This window comes from Amblyomma americanum, chromosome 5 (genome assembly GCF_052857255.1).
Source record: "Amblyomma americanum isolate KBUSLIRL-KWMA chromosome 5, ASM5285725v1, whole genome shotgun sequence".
In the NCBI taxonomy this organism is placed as follows: Eukaryota; Metazoa; Arthropoda; class Arachnida; order Ixodida; family Ixodidae; genus Amblyomma; species Amblyomma americanum.
This window is the reverse complement of record NC_135501.1, coordinates 209678559-209702091: the sequence shown is the minus strand read 5'-3', so window position 1 is coordinate 209702091 and position 23533 is coordinate 209678559. Positions and strand designations below refer to the sequence as shown.

General features: G+C 52.0%; 1 protein-coding gene across 2 annotated transcripts in view; it reads left to right on the top strand.

Annotated features, from left to right (window-relative positions):
• numb (NUMB endocytic adaptor protein) overlaps positions 1-23533 on the top strand; it is a 70482-nt gene that overhangs the window by 9810 nt on the left and 37139 nt on the right. Inside the window, exon 1 of one of the 2 annotated variants that reach the window (XM_077666763.1) lies at positions 13801-14564. The exons of the other annotated variant lie outside the window; for it this stretch is intronic. Within the exon in view, the coding sequence (XP_077522889.1) occupies positions 14501-14564 (64 nt within the window). The 5' untranslated portion in view covers positions 13801-14500. Of the gene's footprint in view, positions 1-13800; positions 14565-23533 lie in introns of those variants that run through there. 2 annotated transcript variants of the gene reach the window in all.

The window sequence follows — 23533 nt, the reverse complement described above, 5'->3', positions numbered from 1 at the left end:
GTTGCCAGGTGCCTGCACTGAGGGGCTGTAGCAGATGGTCTACGCACCTGACACGAAGTGGCGCGAACAGATTGGCGTCGATAGATTCGTGCCATCCGCATGTCCGGAGGGACCCGCAGTCTTCCTCTCTCTAGTAGTTTGTGCGCCTTGCTCTCGGTTCGGCTGTTGCAGCCCACGACACAGCAGTGCACCGTCACCGCGTGCACGTGCGGTGGCTGCGCCGACTGACTGCAGCGGACTACCCAGAATGCGCATAGCGTCGCCAGCGTACGATCGTGCAAGGAAGCTACGCCCTTATTCGGCACATAGTGTGTATCTACAAGGTGCAGCTTTCATGAGGAGCTTAGAGCGATTTGCTTTTATGCCCATGTGCTCCTATAGCACGCGTCGAAGCCAAAAGCCTGCCGTTACCTCCGAGGCATGGCCCAGAAGCGAGCACCCCGTGCCTCTAAAAAACCCCTCCCTTTTTATGAAAAGAGAGTACTGCGTTAGAGGACTCCCTCTTTCCTGCTTAGAGTGCGCACTCTCTCAACAAAGGTGGCTGATCAGCGAGTGGATGCTTCGGTGCCGGGTGCAGTGCCGACGGGAGCGTGATTGGGGGTTGAAGAGCTGCTTCTTCGTCTCCTTTCGCACTTGCCGTTCCCGCGCATCGTCTGGCGAGGAGGAGGCCATCCTCCGCGGTTGAGTGGCCGGCCTCGTTCGGATATCAGGCCGACCCATCACCGGCAGCTCTATTCCCCCGCTGTTGTGGGATGCGCCGTCTGCATGCACTGCTACGTGATGGCTCTGCTCGCACCGCTGTCTCGCTTGCATGCTGCCACTGTGCTGCTGCAGGTCAGTGGCGCATGAGCCGTGTAGCCCACCGTAGTAGGCAATGTCCGTGTCGGTTTTTGCAACTTCGAAAACGCGGTTAATTACCGTCGGCGCTGTGACCCAACAAATTTTGCCTACGTCGCGCTTTCGAGAAGCTTGCACACGAGACAACCTCTGCAGTGCACGTTCGTCGAAATAGCCAGTGTTTGTTGGGCCACAGCGCCGCGTGTAATCGAAATTTTCATAACTGATATGGGAATCAATTACGGTGGGCTACTCGGCTCTCAGTGATTAAGGAGCCGAGCAGTAATAGTTGAAAAGTTAACTATTCCATATTAGTTCGCCAGCCTGCTCGTTAGCACGTCTTAGCTGGCAGTGCTATACCGAAAGAAGTGCTCTTCTAACTCAATTAAAAGCCTATGTTTAAAAATTGTGTAATGCCTTAGGCTTTAAAGCACCCCGCTCGCTTTTGGCTGCTCCAAACGGTGCTGCAGTGGGACGTCGGCCAGTGGCGTCAGTGTAAGTGACCCTTCCTGAAGTAGAGATGTGGCCAAAGAAAGTGTTGGCCTCATATGACGCTCTCTGATCGGGGTGCTCTTGCGCCATTCAGCAATCATCGCTCGCAACAAGTGCAGGGAACCGAGTTCACTTTAGGTGGCTCGGCGCATCTGGCGGATGCGCGAACAGAGGACGGACTGCAGGGCAGATTACGCGTCGCACGCGCGTCGGTGGCGGGAACAGGGGAGGGAAGAGTTGCGTGCAGTTACGCCGTCCTTCTCTCCGCTGCGGATTGATGCAGAGGGAGGAGGTATTAGGCGACGTCAAAGACTACAGGGCGTTTCCCTTGGTGGAGGACAGTAGTGCAAGTAACGAGCAAACATTACAACACTTTCTACAGCAATGCGTCTACCGCATGCACACAACTGACGGTTGGAGTGAGGCAAACTACCTTCGCATCGGTGCTTTCATGTCGTTGGTACGCGGCCGAGCGGTGATCGCTGATGCTGGGCGTCCGTGCCTCTCCCTCTCTCTCTGCCGCGCATTAAACCGCCGCCCGGCGTGTAATCGGCCCCTTTGCTGCAGATGTGAAGCCGGTTGGAGGTCGGCTGATACAACAACGAGAAGAGGGGAGCCGAGAGAGTTTCAGAACCGGAATGAGGCAAAGGGAGGGAACGGTGTCCGTAGAACAACGTGAGCTGAAGCTGCGCTGGCGACGACGAGCCGTCTCCGTTAACGGCTCGGCGATAAGCGTAGGAATCAGCGGAGCTGCTATTTTCTTTGGTGCCCATTCTTGTCTCTCTCTTATCGCCCCTGGTGGTCCGTTTTGGTGGTACGTCGGTCGGTAACCTGCGTGTCTGGCCCAGATTTCGTCGATCGTGAAATTGACGAGAGGAAGCGCTTACGAGATACGGCGCGTGGTGCGAATTGTGCTGCGGTTCAGCGCGCGCGCCCTGTTGGTGCCGCGCTAATTTCATGTGGCCGTTCTGGTTCGTAGGGGGAAACCCCCGTGCTGGATGATTTAAGGTCGCCACGTTATCTCCGTGTAACGTATCCGTATTGGGCCTTGTTACACTACAGGCAACTATTTGTCCACGCCCCCACCCATAGATTGCTCCGGCGGCCTGTCTCGGTTTCTTTTCTGCCCCGTTCTGTCGACGAATCCAACCTTATGGCGGTTCACTTGCGGCGGGTCCATTTTCGTCTCGGTCCATATTCTGTACCGCGTATTGTTCCTCATCTTCTCACGGCTCGCCCAATTCGTGGTGTGTGCTTTTGGAACCGATGCCTCGCCTGCTTCTCATTCACAGGCATCCGCGTTGTTCCCTTATTTTTCGCCTCCTTCCGCTTCGGCGTGCCACACTGCTGCTCTCAAAAACCGTGCACGAGGTTGACCAGCGTAGTGCGTTTTCAGGTGACCATCGCAGCGTCGTCCACTTTGCACGTGCACATCCACGAACGTCACCGGGAGCAGCGGATCCCCACAGCGAGTCCGCCATCCGACGGCGCTAGAGTAACCGAATGGCGGCAGCTGCGACGTCGACCCTCTCTGTTGCCGACAGTATGCTGGCCGTGCGTGTGTGATGATGGCGTAGCGTTCGCCGAAGCTCACGGCGTTGTTGCCACACTTCCGTCAACAGCGTGCACTGGTCAATTACACTCAGCTATACTGCAGTGTGTTTCTTTCGTTCATCAGCCGAATCTGACGTTTCAGGGTTCGAAACCCGCATATTTGAGGTGTATGCAAAGAATTGGAGTGCGCATATATATGCGGAGTTGGCCGTGAATTCTCGACGATGCATTCATAGATCCCTGGGAGTGCTCACTCCACAGCCGATGCTGCCACCGGTGGGGCTTGTGAGACTGACGTTGCTCTGACCTCTCGGGACCAGCCATGGGGGGGCTCACATTGTGGTGACGCCATGTGACCTAGCTATGGGCTGCTCGTAACCCACTTTTCTGCCTTCGCTGCAGCGAACTATGTTGGGACGGGGCCGCGGCTGCTGCATGCAGGCTTCCGGCTCTGCATGCGAGAGTGTCGGCGGAGCATCCATCCCATTAACCCACTCGGTGCGTGTCGCTCGGCCCTGTGCCGCATGCCGTCGATGAGCGTTGTTTGCGCTGACGCTGCAGCGGTCCTCGTTTCCCGTCGGCGAGGTCTCGGAACAAGTCGGAGAAAACTGCCCGAAACGACTGCATCGGTGCGGAGTCAGCTTACAACCGCGCCCCCGCACATATCCGTCCGTCGTATGCGTACATAAAGATGTCCCGAGAAGAGTTTCACGGCTGGAATCGCAGCACTTCATACAACGGTCTACTTTTGGCTACTCACTTCGTTGTGTGTACTACGTCCGTGTGTGTATAAACGCGTAGACGGCCGGTCGAAGCAGCTGCTTGCCGCGTGTGGAAGGGCCCCTCTTCCCTCTCCCGGCGACGCGTGCCTTCTTTTCGTCTCATCGGGCGAGTTGCTTTAACGCAACGGGCAGTCGCTAGGAGCCGCCGCGATCGCCAGCGCCACCCAACCAGTGGCGGTGAGGATGTACTCCACTGGATCGCTCCGGTGGGAGATCACATGCCATGCAGCCTTGACTCGACGGCTCGCTGCAGCAGCAACTCGCACCGTCATGGCTGACGCAGACGAGAAATCACCGCCAACATGTCAGCCTGCCGCTGGTGCGGGGCCGTCGAGTCAAGGCTGCAGGTGATTTCGTTTGCTGAGACCACGCTTGAGAGCAGCACGATCGTGGCGCGCGAATGCGTGGCTTATTTTTGTATTTCGCGGGCTTTCTTTCGAGCTGGGTAAAAAAAAAAAAAAGACGCGTGAGGGTTTCCTTATCGTAAATGATAGAATGAGAGTTCCTGAAGGTGCTGTACAACTCTTCAAATGCAACGTGTTGTTTAGAAAATCAAACATAATTAAACTATTAATTAATCGTGAAACAAAGAATTGCCCGTGGTGCGCAAGATGGCTGTCACCAGTATGCAACTGGTTTCAGTCGCCTGTCTCTAATATTAAATTTATTTTTTCACCCTTGGCTCAAGTTAGCTTGGACACCCGGAATATATCGCTGTCTGGCAGGCATCAAAGACGGGCTACTTAGTCCCGACATTCGTGTAAAATTTTCGGGTCAACCGTTTGCCGCAGAATGTTCCAAATGGTGTCATACGATTCGGCCTAGCTCGCGGGAGGGATGCGAACCGGCGACCTATGTGCCCCCAATTCCACGCCTTTACGAATCTTCATATGAACAATGCGGCTGCACCGTTTGTCGCAGAGCGTTTCGTGCAGCGTAAACTTGCTAGTTAAGTTTAGCTCGCGGCAGGGATTCGAGCCGGCGACCAATATTAGGTGTGTTAACGCTCGATATTCGATCGCTGCATCAGCGTCGGCTCATTTTTTTTTTTCTTAGGCGCAGATGGAGTCAGAGTATCACATGCATCGTTCCTACTCTTTGAACTCTCGCAGGACGCAAATGTGAAAAGAGAGGAAGGGCAGGAGGAAGAACGGCGAAATGTGTTCGCTTTAATTGGCTGCACGGCTCTTTAGCCTGCGCCCATAGAGCGTCGACTGCAGCGCGGCGTTCTTGTTGTCACCGGGGCATAAGTATTCGCCCAAGGGCTCGCAATATCCGGTGGCCTTCCGGGTACACAGTGTTGCGTACGTTGCGAAGCGCGGGCCCGAAAGTGCATCGGGAATCGACGCTCCTATCGTGACGCGTGTAATGTGACGTGCCACGGCACGGGCTGTCAAGTCGACGGGTGTGTTGTTTACGCGTCAGTGGCCGCTTTGTTGACGCCGACGAGAAGCGACAGGTATCCTGCGTGAAGCGCTTTTTATGTTCGGCCTGCGTTGTTTGGGTCTTAGCCTGCCCTGCATGTGCAGTGGACGGCCAAGCTACGTCGACGCGTGGTCTGGCTTCACAGAGCGCCTTTTGGTCGGCTATCTTCGCCTCGGCGTAGCGGGGAAGAAAAACCGCATTTTTCGCGCTGAGTAACGTCGGGGCCACCAGCGCCATAACAGTGTATACGCTGCGGGCTGTCTTCTAATCTCGTCCGGTCCCTGTGCGCGGCCCCTTTCCGGTGTGCTCTTTCTGTGCGTACTTAATTTTTTCCTCCTCATTGGCGGCCACTTACGTGCACCCTTTGTAATTTTTTTCCCGCTTATTTTCCTAAAACACGCGACTGCATGCTCTGCATGTTCCCGCTCGTCAAACGCCAATCGGCAACAAATCAATGCTGTGCCATCTTTATATGCTTCGCTTTACCCAACACCAATTTTCCGATGGATGGAAGATAGCAGCGTTAAACGCGGCGATGGCAGTTTCCGTAATGCTCCGCTTTTTTTTCTTTATATTTCTTTCACGGTGTTATCGGTGTAATAAATCGGTCAGTAAATTCTCCATATCCTTGGAGTACAATTTTTAATCACCCTCCTATAACCTTACGTCGTCTCCCTGCCTTTGGGCCACCGATCTTCCAATCGCTTTATGCTAACCCCTGCAGGTTCATTCGCATGACCTTTATCATCTCAAAACCCTGGGGCTTCAGGGAGAGTGAGTGGGCCTCATCGCCATCCGGATGGTTATCGTTGTTTCTACACATTCGCCACGCACCGCACATGTGCCGGCGGTGCCGACCCGTGCAAAACCGTCTCTTGCCCATTGTGTGCCCGAGAAGCGTGCAGCGCCCCGTCACGCGGCACTGCCCGCTCTTCGTCGTGCGCTGCGTGGCGCAAATCCGTGCTTTCACACTGGTGCGAATGTAGTAAACATTCTCCTGCCATTTTTTTTTCTTTTTGTAGCTTCGCGTTATGAGACACCCTGCTCTTGCTTCAAAGAGTGGGGCGCTGTCGCCTGAGTTATCGTAGAACGATTCCTTCCTGGTGTACCTTTTACAATTACTGTATAGTTCTGCACTATGCTTCTTTCCCGTTGAATTAATTCAGTTTTTACCTTCTGTGTTTTTTAGCTGTCGCTTAGAGCTCCTTATTTCTCTGTCCTTGTTTCCTGCATGTTAGTTTTCTGGTCCTTTCTGTATACGTATTTAAATTCCTTATCTGCCCACCTAGCTGTTACCGTCCAATTTTCTCAGACGCTCTTCATATAATGTTTTGCTCTGGGCTTCCCGTGCTTCGGACGATGCCTCGTTAGTGGTTTAGCCGTGGGGACCTAGCTGACCTAGCGTTAATCTTCCAACAGCTCCCTGATTTATTTCTAGTGCCGACTGATCCTTAGGCTCTAAACCTAATTCCCAAAACTAACCACTGGCACCGTTATTCCTAACTTCGTACTTGTTGCAACCCCGTAATGCCTACACGCGTTTCAACATCGCGGCATCTCTTCGCCCTAGCATTTTGTTCGTGCTTTTCCGCGTATCTTTGCCCTTCGTTTGCCCATACCCCGAGATGTTTGTATGTACGTGTTTCATGGCCTGGTGTTTTAAGTGCCTGATTATTGGAATCATTGAAAATGCCTGGAGCGTCGCCATAAGAGATAACCAGCGCCGCCGTGCAGCAGCTTTGGACAGCGCACCAAGCGTAGAGTTACGGAGAAATTTATGACCATAAAGCGCTTTTGAAGGACTCTTTTATACCCCTGCCACACTAGCAAATATCATGCCATTCCAATCGAATGTCATTCGGTCTCTTTCGGTGCTACACGGTAAAAAATAATGTCATTCGAAAATGATGGCAGTGACGATCAGTGAAAAAAAAAAATAGTGCAATTCAAACTCATCAACGCGCATAAAATATGTTACAAATTGTTGTGTAGTGTTTTAAAAGCGGGTGAGAACATTTCTGTGCAATATTATAAGCTTAAAATATTATTTCTGGCCATTATGCGGCACTTCAGCCATCAAAAGCCAAGCCAAGTACAAAGTCAACCACAAATCTGAGAAATGTAAACAAACAAAATGGCTGACACGGCGGCGCGTGGAGCGTGGAAATGACCTCTGAAAGGTGAAGTGCTCAGTGACATCTTTAAGTACTTCCGAGCTAAACGAACATGTAACACCAACCAGCAAGAAACACGCAACACAAAATGATCGGCGGTCGCGGGAAAGGCGCTGCTTCACGGTCGGCTGCTGCTGGGACCGAGAGTAATAGCTATCCACGACAGCTACAAGTGTGAAGAAGTTCGCACCAAAATTAACATTTTTTAGCAGAACTAAATAAATACAATTTCTAACTTTGACAGTGTGCACACGATTTTTTTCGCGTCGCTTGTTTCTGCTGCGCGTATGGTGTCTAGAGTACACGTTCGGTTCGACATCGAATGCGAATGAGTTTCGTGAACTCATTCGATAGCGAATGTCATTCGAACCTAATGACATTAAATGTTCCCGTGTAGCAGCAGATCAATCGCATTCGGTGCGAATGCCATTCGAAACGAATGACATTAAATTTGCTAGTGGGACAAGGGTATTAGTTTGCCGCGCCGTAGCGTCCCTCAAGAGCACGTGCATACAGTAGCGCCATCTAGTGACAAGAAGTCAAAACAGATCAACGCTGGGTTGAAGAAACCTTTATCTGCAATTATTGATGACAAGGGTGGGTGCGCTGTTAACCTCTTTTTGTTCCAAGGGGAAAAACTGCAAATAGAATGAAATGTGAAAGCTAACAAAAGGCAGGAGAACTGCTTTGCCAGCTTTACGCTGTGACGGAAACGTAAACTCCATATAGTCAAATTAAAAATTGCCCCAATATCTGAAAAACGAGGGCTGTTTGTCGCTTATACGTCTGTGTGGGCGAAATAAATGCGAACGCCACCGGAATACTTTTTTTCACGTCCTCCTCACGTGCCCTATCTTCGAAGCCACACCCTCCAACCATGGCGGAGACTACGCCGGATCTTCACCGGGGCCCTGGAGCGGATCAACAAATGTTCTCCACCATTTAGAGCGAGCTATCGCGTCCCCTGCTTTCGCACCTTTCAAGCACGTCTACGTGTCCCTTCATGCTCCCGACGAAGTGTGTGTCTGCAAAATACGAGGCTTGCGGGAGCTGTTTCTTCTCGCTGTGCTTTGAACCTGCCAGTGCAGCAGCGCATGTGGCGCATTGTGCGTAGTCAGAATTGGAAAGGAATCACAGTAGATTGAAAGGCAATGCACTCTGAATTGTAATAGGACCACCGGAACTGGAATAGATGGTCCAGTGAAAGAATGCATTGCCAGCACATCAATCCAATCGATCGCCATCGTCGATGTTGCTGCAACTGACCTCGTTCTTTTTGTGGCTTCAGTGGAGACTGCCATATCTTTAATGTATCCCTGCGTACATCCGGAAGACGGAATTCTTTACTTGCAGTATTTCGCCGACGCGGAAATGTATACGCACGCGCACTTCCAGTATAGCCAAGGACTCCGAGTCACGTTGCACAAGCAGTGGCACACGATTGCATCGTACACTTGTGACTCCGGATGCCGTAAAACTTCTTGTATAGCTTTGCTCTGGCTGACGGGCCCCGGGTTTTAGATCATTTATATACGAACGGAGCTGTAGTAGTAATCATAGCTGAGACTCCTGAAATATATTGTCCCGTGAAGATTGAACTACGAGTGTTGATGAAGAACTCGTCCAATGACAAAGTGAAAAATATCTAAATCGGGTTTCATGTACACCCTTATAAGCTTCGCAAGACGCAATGTATTAGGCGCGGCGTTTTCTGGCAGGCTTATCTCGCTACGCGATGCAGCCGTGTATAGCGTTTTTAACAAAAAAACACGAAAAATGGCGTCGCAGTTTGCTTAGCCCTGCATGTCATCGCGCGTATATAAGCCGTGAGCGCCCGTCAGTGCACGAGATTCACGTGTCGGGCGTGATTGACTTCCTCGGCCTGTCTCCTAAAGCCTAGCTGTTTCGATCAGGTATCGACGGCCGGCGTATGCATGACTCCGGCTTAAGACCAGCGAGGCTTAAGCTTTAATCTGGGGGGCAGTCTTCGCTGCTACCGACTACGCTTAGTCGCGTGGGGTTAATCACTGTCGCCCTTTATTAAAACTCCCGCATTTATCCCTGGCTTAGAACTTATAAACACAGGGGCAACTTACAGCCGTGGCTAACGAATGACGTTTTTCTTACGCATGCCGGTCGCTGCCCAGCCCCCGTAACGGCATCGCGATTGCGTTGTACTTTTGAAGACTCTCCCATTATGTAGCCGCACGGCCATATGTGGCTCGCCCGGTGATTTCCTGTGGCAAAGAGCTCCGTGCGGGATGGCGAGCTGTGTCGCAGGTTCAGCTCGGTCTCACGAGATGTCGCCACTGAATATGTGCGTGTCTGCATTGTTGCTTGTTGAAGGCACTGCCGCGCTAAGTAAAGCTCAACTAGCAGTATACGGGGGCGATTGTTAGCCGTTCTGCAGTTTCGTCTTCGTCTGTTGGGTATTCTTGCATTGCTCGTATAGGTTAATTTTCATATTCTGCGCATAACAGAAACGAACGACGTCCCGGTCGGATCAATGGCGCCACTACTACGTCACCACCAGAGCGGTTACGGCGTTCGTGTCATGCTCTAGGGTCTGATCTTGATCATTCCAGTAGCGAAATTCCGCTTCACAAGCCCCATGATGGAGGCGCCAACTAGGAGCGGCAAATAAAAGTTAAACGCTGTAGTGTGTCACTTGTTTGAGCTCTCACTGTATCGCCCAGGCTTGGAATATATATTCATTTTTTTTTGCCACCGCATCTTCTTCACCCAATTTACTGTCCTGCGCTAGTGTCTTTCAACCATCTCGGTGTTTGTAACTTGGATACTTCGGTCGTCGGGACAGTCTGCTAACATCACGGTTTGGAATCGCAACACGTTCCAGACTGGTGCGATCAGAGAGCCCCTGCCACTTCTCCGCGGTGCCAGTGAATCTGCAGCGTCGGAATTCTTCCCCTCCCTCGCGGCGTGCCTTCTCGTTGCAACCTGGCTCCGCCCTATTTCAGGTAGGGTGCGTAAACCAGAGGCAGCCATGCCGGCATCGTCGGCCCATCTAGCACAATGTAAAAGACCCCATTGAGTCTTCAGTAGATGGCAGCAGTGGCGCCTTCGCTTCTTCACCTTGGATGGAGATAACGGTTTCTGCTTCCGGTTCTGTTGGGTCGTCACCGCCTTTTCCTGACGCTGATGCGGTCACTAAGGTGCGAAGTTTAAATATCGCCCTGAGGTGGTTAGCCAGATGTTAGGCACAACTCACGTGTTACTCGACAGAACACCTTGTCCCGATAAATAAAATGCCCTGGTCGGCGACTTGGTGCATTTCTATGCGAAGACTGCAGCGCCTAGTGCTGAGTGCTTCACGTGGCAAAGCACGTTTGCCTCCCGCTGCGCATTCTTCCCGTCACACATCACTTTTATGGTGCATCTTCTCGGCGGCACAAACGAGTGCTTTTACGTGTGAGTGGCGGAGGAATTTCTTGCCTTCTGTGCTCCATAGAAAACATGTTGTGCTACGTTAAACAGCACTCCTTTGGCCGGTACAGAAGGTTGCAGTCGGAAGCTTCCGACTGCTAGGTGCTGTGAAGGTGGGGGGCAATGGGTGTAAACCATGGCAGCACCCGTAAGGGTGTACATTTTTTATGCATTTCGCTGTCACCTAAAGATCCCACAGGGCTTCGCAGTCCCAGCAGGGTCTGTCAGTGCTCCCAGTCTCGCCTTCGGTGCAAACGCTGTCGCGATTCATTCCTCGCATGTGCAGTGCTGCGCGCGATCCCCAGCGAACTCGTTCGCATCCGGTTCTGGGCAATCCAGAACCGTTAGCGGTACCTGGCAAAGAAAACAAAGAGAAGCCTGCGACAAGAGCGCAGCGTTGGTCAACGATGATACATGGACATTTCGCCCCGCCAGCCCTTGCTCGTTCCGCAACGCTGTAATGCGCCCCTGTCGACGCGGTGAAGGCGCCGCGCTACAAATGTTCTGCTCCCCCTCTCTCCACGTCGGCGCCCCAGCGAGGAACGGCGACCGGATTTGCCTCGTCTCTTTGCTTTTTTGCCTCTTGCCTGCCGTCGACGTCGTCCCGGTTCTGATCTCCGACGGGCCGGCAGGTGGTCGGCCTTGGCGCTGTGCTGACGCTGGCCACTACGACGGCTTGGCTGGCACCTTGACTGGTGGCGCCACCGCGCGATAGGCGCCCCTATTACAAACAGGAAGGAGCCCACGAGTTGCCGAAAGCACTATTCTGATGAGATCTTGCGATCTTTGGAAGGGTGGTTGTTCCAAGTGAAATAAGTAAAAATAAATGAAAGAAATATCTCCGACTGAAATTCGAACCCGCGGCAGCGCGAACTGATCAGCTTTGCTGGCCACTGCGCGAGAGCACTAGGCTATCGGCTCAGCTGAACACGCCTTGTGCTGAACTGTAACGTCCCCCCCCCCCCCTTCCCTGCCCCTGGAAAAATTTCGGGGGTGAGGGGGGGGGGGGGGAGCGCCCATATACGAGATTCCGTTCATAATAAGTCGAGGCCGCTACACGGCGTGCAGAGCGAAAATGAAAACCCGATGGGCCGTGTAGGCCACCGTGAGTGCCGACAGACGGAGCCACCACCCCGCCGTTGCACCTGACAGATGGAGCCACCGTCTAGCGTTCTACCGCGGCCGATGTTGTATTCGGCTGTTTTTGTTTCTGGCCCTATTACATTTGGCTGGTTTCCTTTTGTGTTTCCGACCCAGCAATCCGATCATAATTTCCCCTACGGATGGGAGGTTAACACCCCCGTAAACCATAGAGCGTAGCTTTGGAGAGGCGAACAAAAGCAGAGGTTCCTGCAGATGCACTGCTGCTCAGCCGGGAAGAACAGGACACGCGTCAAGTCATCGGTCTGGCCCCGCGATCCAAGGAATACACTGTAGAGGAACGACAGATTGGGCGAGTTGGAATTGCTCCGTAATATTAAAACAGCGCTAGGCTACAAGGACCAAGAACGAAGGGAACAGCGCTGTTGTGTGTGTTCCCTTCGTGCTTGGTACTTGTTGGTTAGCGCTGTTTTAGTATCATGCAGCGATCCAAGGGATGTTAGTGGGGAACGACTGGGAATTCAAGTGACTTGACTGCCATGGGTGCCAATAAAGTTGTCCCTCTCTCTCCTCTTGTTTGTTGTCACGCCAGCTCCCGATAATTTCGTGTGTTCTACCGAGAGGGTTTCTTCTTCTCAAGCGCGCCTGTCCTCCTGCTTGCGTCAGTGGTCTTCCATGCCGTGGCCGAAATTTCCTTCAATTATGCTAGCCTAAAATTAAGGGTTAAGGGCTTGGTGACACCAGGAGTGCTTGCGTTTACCGGCCTCGCGGTACGTGGAAATAAGGGATAAACGTCGGACAGCGTTGCGAGATTTATTTATTTGTGTGTCGCACTTTCCCACCACTGTAGCATTGGACAGTGGCTTCTGGATCGATATGACAGTACACGGACATCACGTGCCACGTACGTCACCGCTGTCCTTGAGCGCACTCGGACAGTTGGTGTCGTGGGGTTTTATTGCCGCCAGAAATGGGGTTCGGGGACGAGAGGCTCGAGTTTACTCCGTCGTTTAATTGCACCCCCCCCCCCCCTCTTTGAAAAGCTCCTTTAAAGGCTTTTGTGAGCACTTCTTTAAAAGCTTGGACTGCCGAACGCCTCTCCGCGTTCGGACTGGTGAGCTGAATGTGCAGGCTAAAAGAAACACGTTTCTAAATTGACCAAGGGCCGACCTGTGCTGACTCTCTATGCATAATCATAACATTCGTGCGCTTATACTAAATAAAAAAAAACTAATGAAGGGAGACAACAGCAGCGTTGTTTACGCACGTGTCTGCGTTCTTGTGGATACGAAAGCACCGGTGATTTCCACTGAGTCTAAACAGAGAAGTTTCATTTAAATGAACAGTGCTGGCGCGTCGCAGCATGTGCGCCTGCACGAGGTTCCGGCGAGCATCTCGTAGAGTGTTGTCCCTTGAGCTCAGGTCCGTAACCTGCTGTAGCAAATCGTGAATGCCAGCGAACTGACCCTGGAGGAAATAAGTGAGAGAGATGCATGCCTAGTGAAGCGGCTCGGGCGCACCCTGGTTCCCAGTGCTGTGCGCCTGCAAGCGGTCGTCGTCGAAATGCGTTCCGTGTCGAACCCCTGGGCACAGGGCAGAAGACCCCCCTGACGTGGGAGCGAGGTTTCCCGAGTGGGTTACCGAGCCGGGGCTTAACGGCCACGCGTCTTGGAAACGAGGGGCTCCGAGTTTTATTTTTGGATCCACGTGGGGGCACGGTGGTCGTTTGTAGAGCGCCTTTCTTTCCTTCTCTCTTGCTCTCCCCTCCTTGGCAGCGACGCTTATTCTGTCCCTGTTTCTTTTCTTTTTCATTTTCCCTTTGTGGTTAGCGCCCTGCGGCGTGTGACAGACGGCTGGCTGCCGCAGTGGAGTAGGGGAGGCGGGCCGGGTCTAGCGTGTGTGACGTCACGACGGCGCCTGTCTCTGACGTCGGCATTGACGTCACCGCAGCGGTGGAGCCGCGGTTCGTCGTCGTCGATCGCGCGGCTCCCGGTCGAAGCGCCGAGCCCGTACTGTTGTTCAGCGCCGGCCGTTTCACAACCGAGGAGCCCCTCCTGTAGAGGACGTTTGCAGGGTGTTTTTTTTATCGTGTCACGAAGTGCGCGTTTTACTGTTCAGTGTGCGAGGAAAGCGGAATGGAATTCTTTTCCCGCTGTTGTGTTGCGATTTCGGTGCGAAAAGTGTTGCGCAACTGCTAACAGTTGTGCGTTGTTTGTGCAGTCATAGGACACCTCCCTGAGCTCTCGTCTGCGAACGTTTCTGGCGGACGGCCGCCGCCGGCTGCGAAAGTTCTTTCTGGATACGAGAACTTCCTATTCCCGCATCATCTTGTGGCAATCGTGCAAAAACTGCGTCGTCGTCTGCCCGTTCCAACTGCTCTGCGGAGCGTGTCAACAGTGCGTTGTGTTCGACGTTGTAGCGGCAAGACCAGTGGGTGACGCCGGTGGTAATCTGCGAGATGTACTCCTCCCCGGTCTGTCGTATCGACTGGCACGCCTAGGTCTTCCGAAGGAATGCGAAAGGTCTCGTACAGGTGACGTCTGCTCCGCCGACCTCTTCTCTGGTCGCAACATTCGCCGAGAAAGTTGCTGGTCTGTTTATTCGAGCGCGCCTCTGGGACCGTCTTCTACGTAAAGAGCCTGCTGCGCGGCGGGCAGGGCTCGTACTCAGCGCGGACGCGGAAGTGACGTCATGACGGCCGTGCTCGCCGCCCTCGGCGACGTTGGCGACGCTGCCATCGGCGTAGCCGGCGTAGGTAAGCCCTGCATCCCACCGCCGTCTCCCTGTATGGCTGGCTCGCTTCCCAAGCACTGCCTCCTTTTACAAGCCGATTGGGGTTGAACGTACCGGGTGTTTCAGCGAGCACTTTCAAAAATAGGGTAAAAATATGCCTTTTACGGCAAAGTATTACCATTGTTGGCGGACACCAAAAAACGGGTGAATCGTCTTAAGTAGTAAGGTGGTTAACTAATTTTTAATAAATAACTTTTTAACTAGCACAGTTAAGCGCCTAGTTGCATTTGGAGAGTTGTAGCCGGTCTTTAGTAATAGCCATATCAGTTTATAGAATTTCGAAAACGCAATTACCCTTGGCGCTGTGGCTCGAAAAAATTTGGCTGCGTCGTGCGAAAATTCATGCGCTTTCGAAAGTATGCAGGCAAAGCGACCCGTCCAGTGCACGTAACTAGTCGAAGAGGCCAAACTTTGTCGAGCCACAGCGCCAAGGGTAATCTGTTTTCTAAATTCTAAAAATTGATATGGCTATTACTGACGACCGGCTACAAATATCCAATTGCAACTAGGCGTCTAACTATACTAGTTAAAAAGTTAATCATTAAAAATTAGTTAACCAGCTTACTACTTAAGACGATCTACCGGTTTTCTGGTGTCCGCCAACACTGGTAATGCTATGCCGCAAAAGCGATATTTTTACCCCAAAAAGCTTATTTTAAAATAATCTCTGAAAGCGTTCACTGAAACACCCGGTGCATTGGGATAAAGTTCATTCCTTTGCCAGCGAGATTTGTGATGTATGGACCACAGCTGCGTACGCAAATGGTGTTGGTCGCAGACGCTGCCATAACTGAGACTTAGGGAGGAATAGTTACGTTCTCTGCGCCTGACAGTCTCGCACCCCTGAACATGTGCTGCTGACACAGTTTATTGATACACCGCTTAGCGAAAGCGAGTTCCTCGGAAGGCTACGCCACAGAGCTAAGGGTGTCCGACTCACCAGCTCGGGCCAGGCGACGTCGATGCACCGATGCCGGACACTCGCGCGGTTCCTCGCCGCAATCTGCACGGCGGTCCGTCGTGTCCGCAACTGGCCAATGTCGGACACGCACGAAAATGAGAGAACCTCAGGCGTGGGTGATGGTGCAAAGCGAGGCGCAGTTTGGGTGCGAAGCCCGTGGGAAGAAAGTCTATTCGTGGAGCCACGCCGTGCCACGAATAAAGTTCTGGCCAGCCGTCGCGTTCCGAGACGGACAAGTCTGCCGCCTTAAAGCCGGACTGCAGTACTTTACGCCAGTGCGTCCTCACCTTTGGCCGTTGCTGAATACTTGCGTCGGTTGGGACCGCGGTGGGCTCACTATTTACTCACTGCAGCGTCGCCTACTTCGGAAGAGCGCGCCATCTAAAAGTAGGCTCAGCCAAGCTGTTAGCAATTAACGGACGAGGTCTGCACATAACGTTTCAACAGGGGAACTTCGTTGGTATATAGGCAGGCATTGTACGAGCCCCCTACTTTGTTTGAGCGACGACGCCCGAAGAAAAGCGCAGATGCATCGCCCTAAAACTGTTGTCCGCACCGACGTTTTAGGCAGAGACGCGTTTGCGCCGATCTGTCTCCTCTGGCTGTGCTCTCGGTTCAGTTCAGGGACTGGTTACAAACGCGCTCATCCGCAACCTTAGCGACACCCTGGTAGAGGAACTAACCGAATTTCTCAATACACATTGGGAAGCGGAAACGGTACCGGCGGAATGGGAACATGCCGAGGTAGTCATGATTCCTAAACCGGGCAAAAAGCTACAGATTGAAAATCTAAGACCAATATCGCTCACCTCGTGCTTAGGCAAACTGTACGAGAGAGTGGTGACGCGCAGGCTACAACAGTATATGGAGGATAATGAGCTGTACCCCCACTCTGTTTGGTTTCCGAGCCACACTGTCCACCCAGGATATACTTCTCCAAATCAAAGAACAAGTACTCTTAGGAGTACCCTACAACGGGGAACACGTTATAATGGCACTTGACATAAGGGGAGCCTTCGACAATGTCAGCCACGACGCCATCCTTACGTGTCTAGACGACCTAAACTGCGGGAGGAGGATCCATGGCTATGTTAAAGCGTTTCTTTCGGACAGAACAGCTACGATTGGACTAGGAGAACTTAGATCGGATAAATTCTCCACCCCAAACAAAGGAACACCCCAGGGCTCAGTCATCTCTCCCACGCTCTTTAACGTAGCGATGATTGGGTTAGCTAAACAATTAGAAACAATCAACGGCATACATCACGCCATGTACGCCGACGATATCACAATCTGGATGACCAGAGGGTCGCTAGAGGAAAAGGAAGAGAAACTTCAGGAAGCCGCGACATGCGTAGAAAACTACGTCAAGGCCAGAGGCCTCGCGTGCTCGACAGAAAAACCGGAAATTCTCCGCGTCTGGCGAGGCAAACAGAATCGCACGGTTCCGGCAGACGACGACGAGCTAAAACTCGAAATCTACCTCGAAGGCAAACCGATCCCAGAGAAACCCATGATTAGAATCTTAGGAATGTGGATACAATCGAACCAGCGCTGTACTCACACCCTCGCCCTACTAAAAGCATCGACGCTGCAGGTTGCTCGCATGATTAAGCGGGTCTCGCAGAGACGATACGGCATGCGCGAGGAAGACACGCTTAAACTCGCAAGGAGCCTAGTGGTGAGCAGGATGACCTATAGTCTCCCCTACTTTAACCTTACCCAAGGAGAAACACAACAAGCAGAAGCAATCCTACGCCGCGCCTACAAAGTTGCCCTACAATTACCAAACAGCACACTGACAGAAAAGTTGATGGCCCTAGGACTCCTAAACACGCTAGACGAGCTCAAAAGAGCTCAGCTTGTAACCCAGCTACAGCGTTTAATGCTTACACCAACGGGCAGGGAAGTATTAAGAAAACTGGGTTGCGAAGGAGCGCTAGTAGAAATTCAAAGAACAGACACAATACCCGACGAATACAGACACACATTAAAGGCGGCTCCACTACCCAAAAATATGGACACAAATCTGCACACTGCACGCAGAGCGGCCAGAGCCACCTATATACAAAGAACACTAGCTCTGAGGGACACAACGGTGTATGTGGACGCAGCCAGATACGCCAAAATTACAGGACAACGCAATTACAACATGGTGGCGACGGTGATAGGCTCGGACCTACGCGAGATCACTAGCGCATCTCTAAACGACTGCACGGTAGTCGAGGCCGAAGAGGCGGCCGTAGCTCTAGCGGCAGCGGAGGGCTACCGGACCAAGCAGTCTTTAACGACCATATCAGGCTCGCAAGCAGCCAGCCGAAACTATATGAGCGGCAGAATCAGCCGCAGCGCGCACCGCATACTCCGCTCTTGCGGCGCACCCCAAACGGATAAGCAAGGAAGACCACTTTTGCATACGATAGTATGGACGCCAGGTCACGAATGAGTGGTAGGCAACCAAGAGGGTGGCTCGAGAGCATACGAAAAGCCGAGCTTACCGCGTAGGCGGCCCCGAGGTTTTCGTACCTATCCCTCAGGGATATACGGCCATTTTAGATTATTTTAAGGGGTAAGAAGACGCTACCCCCAACCACACAAATCACTTAGCAGGGAAGAGGCTGTAGCTTGAAGACAGCTGCAGACGGGTACCTGCCGTAAGCTGCATATGCTAAGCAAAACTCACCCCACGCAATATAAAGATACATGTCCATGGTGTGACGAAACGCCCACGCTGTATCATATTTCGTGGGAATGCCCCAGAGTACCCGTGGTCCCAGCCATACCAAACCCGAGTGCGGAGCAGTGGGAGGGATTGCTCTCCAGCGACCGCCGGTGCGACCAAATTGGTCTAATCCGGCGGGCCAAGCTGGCGGCGGCATCCAGCGGAGCCCTGGAATAGGGGCAGACGACCGTGTGCAAGAGAAGATGACCCCAGTCATCTGACACCGCAGACGAACAAAACTAGAGCAAAATAAAGTTTATTCTATCTCTTTTACGTCATCATCATTTATTAATGGCCCCCTGCGAGGGGTATTTTGTAGCGATAGCTACATTACGATAGCATTTCGAGCCTTCAGCGTGGCGGCGTCTCTCACGTGGTTCGGAGCAGCTGCCGTGGCTGATCACGTGGTTCGTCACCTGGTTGGTCACGTCACCGGCCACGTGGTGCGGAGTAGCTGCTGCTGCCGGCGGCGCGGTGCGCCGGCGATACCGAGCTGCCACATCTGTGCGCATGCGCCGTATCGAGTGGGACGACGATAACGGAGGAACGCCTAGCGATACGGAGCGGCGAAAGACTGACTTCGCAATTGAACTGAGCAAGTTCCACTCGGCCAGCTGTAGCTATCGCGTCACTGCAGGTTTAACCAGAGCTAAATCACCGGCAATTTTTTTTCTTTTCTTTAGCCACTGGCAGCTGTGTAAGGGCGTAAACAATACGAAGACTTGAAACGAGCTCGACATACGGATGCGACATAGAATTTTCGATTGCATTTTCTTGTTTGCTGTAATGCGTACATGGATTTACATATTAGGGGCTTAAAATGCGCTTAATGTCGCCGATTATCTTTAATAGGCCATAGATTGAGTGTCGGCCTCGCTTTTTTCAGTCTATTTAATTGGCTTAATTTTCGGTCTGTCGGGTATCCAACCTAGCGACGCCACGCGTAAATGCCGAATTTAAATGACGTAACTCGAAATTTCGTGTCAGCACGCTACTCCAAGAACTCAAAGTTTTTCCCTACATATTTAATGTCCAGGAAGAAGATAAGAAGCCTCCAGGCTCGTTTTAAGGGCTTTGTGCCGAAGCAAACAAAAATAAAAGTAAGGTCGGAGCTGTAGAAATCCTCAAAGACGAAATGAAAAGCTGATAGGCAGATAAAAAGCCGTGAAGGAAGAACTGTGTTTATTCGAACGTCACCGGCTTCGTGGTGATGCGAACCCAGCTCTTTAAACTTCCGGGTCGAACTCGTGCCTGACGCATTTTCCTGTGCGCGCCGGACGTCGCTTCCTCAACGCTAGAGCGCTCGCTGGCAGAAAATTAAAAAAAAACGCAGACCAACCAGAAAGGGAACGTTCCTTTGTTGGTGGGAGTTCAAGGATAGCAGAGGCCGAAGAAATTGCCGTCGCGCTAGCGATAGCCGAAGGCTACAGAAAAGGTCGCTCCCTAAATATCCTAACGGACTCGAAAGAAACATGCAGAAACTATACGAAGGGCAATATCAGCGGCACTGCCCTCAGAATAATCAGCGAGGCGGCAGCCTCAGCTGAAAGAATACCCATACAACATATAATCTGGGTGCCAGCCCACGCAGGCGTAGCAGGAAACGAAAGGGCGGACAGTCTAGCTCGAGGGCTCACTTACCGAGCAGGCTTATCGATCGTCTCGGAGTCACGGCTACTCATATGCGAGGGGGGCTACACAGAGACCCTACAACTATATAGGGGAATCAGAAAGAGATATCCATCACCACACAAAGCACTAAATAGGGAAGAGGCTGTAGGATGGCGTAGGCTACAGACGAACACCTTCCCTAACCTACACACATACAACAAGATATCACCAACGCAATTCAGACCAGACTGCCCCTGGTGCGGCAGTACGCCCACACTCTATCACATCACCTGGGAATGCAAGAGAAACATAGCATTCCACAATCAACAAACACCGAGTGCGGAGCAATGGGAGAGCTGTCTCTTCAGCAGCGAGCTTGAGGTCCAGAGGGCCTTGGTAAAGCACGCAACTGAAGCGGCACAACTCAGTGGAGCCCTGGACTGAGGGCCCACTCTTGCTTGAAGACTCAAGTCGCCAGCACCCAAGCAAGACGACCAGGAAGTCTTCATCCCCGCGAACCTCTTGGAAAGAAATAAAAGTTTTCTCTCTCTCTCTCAAACTTTCCTGCGATAGCGCGGCAGCAAAAATAAAAGAGGGGGGGGGGGGGGGGACCTTCAGGGACGAAAATGTTTTCCAACAGTGCACGTGCTATGGCTGGTTTCAAGTGAAAAAAAGAAAAAAAAAGGTAGACTGTGGGTGGCGGGGGGCGACAGTTTCATCGTCGTGTTGCACTGTTTTGAAACTTGAGAGCCCATCGCGTCCATTCGCTTGGTTTTCTTCAGTGCCCGCCTGAGGGAATGGAGCGAACGGGGGGGCCGGCTCTTGTCATCGCATTGCCCTGACATTGGAGATGTCTGTTCAGTTTTGATTTGCAATGCCGACGTCAGTCTCGTGTGCTCCTGAGTACAGGCTGCTCGTAACACAGACGCTGTGGGAGGCAAAAGACTGCCGCAGCTCAGTTGGAGTGCACGCGTAGATCTCGCCGGCGGCTTATCATTGCCTTTTTTTCTACTTTCTGTAAAATGACGTTCCGGCTGTAAGCACAACGCACCAAATTCCCCAGTGCGGTCAGTAGTACCGCGAAAGCGAAAGGCATACTCTATGGTCTCTGAGCCCTTCATTTGCCCGGCCTGCTCTCCCCGCGCTGGAGCTGACGGACAAACCGCAGTCCCTCCTGAGGGGGTTTCGCTAAATACCCTTACAGGATGCCTGCGTAGACGCGCCAGCAGGCGTCCGTGCTTCGAGGCACCCCAGCGTCCGTGGTGCCACGACACATCCCCGCCGTCACGCTAAACCCACTGTGGGAGTCCGCTCTCACTGTGGGGGCCTAGTGTTCCTGTATTTGCTACCATATCATCAGCCTGACTACACCCACTGCAGGGCAAAGGCCTCTCCCGTGATTAACCCTGTCCTTTGCCACCTGCGCCCACCCTATGCCTGCAAACTTGTGAATTTCATCCGCCCACCTAACCTTCTGCCACCCTCTGCTACACGCTTGCCTTCTCCTGGAATCCACTCCGTTTTGCCCTTCAGCTGTCACTACCCGCCCCAAGTTTTACCACTTCCAGCACAACTGCTGTTCCCTAGCTGGACATAGCCTTGGTTTCAGTCTGCGTGTTAGTTTTTATACCCACCGTTCCGCTGTGCCTGTCTAACTCATTGACCATGCTTTGCAGTTCACCTCCTGAGCGAATCGCAGACTATTTAGGTATTCTCCATTAACTCTTATCCTCAACTGTTGCCAATTCAGGCCTCGGGATACCTCCTGTAAACAGGCGGTGAATAGCTTTGGCCCCCATATATGCCACCGGGCATACTCTTACGGCCGTTCTTAGTCCGGCGGCGACTTAGGACATATTTCGCTACGCAGTATTAATCAAGACGCAGAAGAGTAGTACTACAAAAGTCACCGCTGCGGTGGTGGCTCAGTGGTTAGGCTGCTGCCAAGTTTGTGGAAATTAATCTCTGTCCAGTACCACTTTGATATTGAGTTGAAGTCAGGCGTGATTGGTCGCTGGCAGAGCACTTCGTTCACCGGCTGACTCCACGTGTCTGGCCTCGAGCCGCGGTGGGCACTCGTTTCCAACATTGGCTGACGGAGAGCAGTGAGAGAAAATATCATGCTGCGTGGTTGTTGCACTCTGGTCTTCTGGTTAGCTGTGTGTATACACTTCGCGGCCTTCCATCATCTGCGTGTTTCAGCATTTGCTCACCGCTGGGTTAATCAGCGGGAGCTTGATGTGCAGCCAACACTCAGCAGAACCAAAAGCACAGGTTTTCAATAGGAGATTGGCTCGACAAAATTTGGCTTTTTCGACTAGTCACGTGCACTGGAGGGGTTGCTTTGCCTGCATGCTTTCGAAAGCGCGTGTATTTTGGCGCGATGCAGCCAAATTTTTGTCGAGCAACAGCAACGAGGGCAATCGCGTTTTCGAAATTCTAAAAACTGATACGGCTACTACTAAAGGCCTGCTACAAATCTCTCTTTGCAACCATTTGCCTATCTGTGATAGTTATCAGGAATTAGGTAACCAGCCTACTACTGAAGACGATTCACCAGTTTTCTGGTGTCCACCAACACTGGCAATACTATGCCGCAAGAGCCATGTTTTTACCCCAAAAAGCCTGTTTTTGAAAAATTTTCAAAAGTCTTCGCTGGTGTGTAGGAAATAATGGGGGGCTGCGTAAAAAAAAATTGTATCATGGTAATTTGTGGTTCTAGTGATTGATGATTGATTGGTGTGTGATAGGCGATGACTAGTTATTGCAATCGTTGTAATGAAAGGATTAATTAAAGAAATAAAAATTTGGAAAAAGTGGGGTTCAAAGGTGTCAAAATGCTCAGAATGAAAAGGCAATGCTTGATGGTGCTAATTAAGAAAATGTAGAGTGTGCAATTGATCATTCAATTGAAACAACTGAAAAAATTAAGAATGCGCTCAAAGGTGTCAGACTGCTTTGAATGGAAAGCCTAAATCCACAGCGCTGCCGCGTCATTGTACTCTTAAGGCGGAGATTAAGTGTACTCTTTAAATTTTTGTCTGGGGCACGATGTAGCCAAAATTGGGTGGGCCATAGCGGCGAGGGTAATCGCGTGTTTTAGAAATTCTGAAAACTGATATGGCTATTACTAATCGCTGGCAACAAATCTTGCAATCAGTCGCCTGTCCGTAATAGTTAAAAAGTCAGTTATTGTGGTTTGGGTAATCACTGTACTATAGTTAATACGATTCGCCCGTTTTTTGACGTCCGCCAACAGTGGTATTTCTATGCCGCAGAAAACTTCTCTTTACCTCAAAAACCCCATTTTTAAAAATTTGTGATCAGCTTCTCTGAAACCCCTTTTGACCTTTCTGCCTCGTCTCCAACGTAGCGAGCGGTCGTGTCCACGCCTGCGCGCGATGAGAGCTTCCTGCGACTGTTCGCTTGGCCAACGTGTGTTGCCGTGTGACGTGGTTCGCGGCGTAGTCACGTGGTCACCCTTCCACCAAGGCCGCCCAGTATTCGCCGCACATGTCGCTTTTTTTTTCCCCTCGAGGGACTCGCCTGCTCACCTCGTGATCCAGTCCGCCGCCGCTGCTCGGCGGGAAAACTGGCGGGCTTGCTTTCGATTTCTTCGTGTTTTCATCGTTTGCTT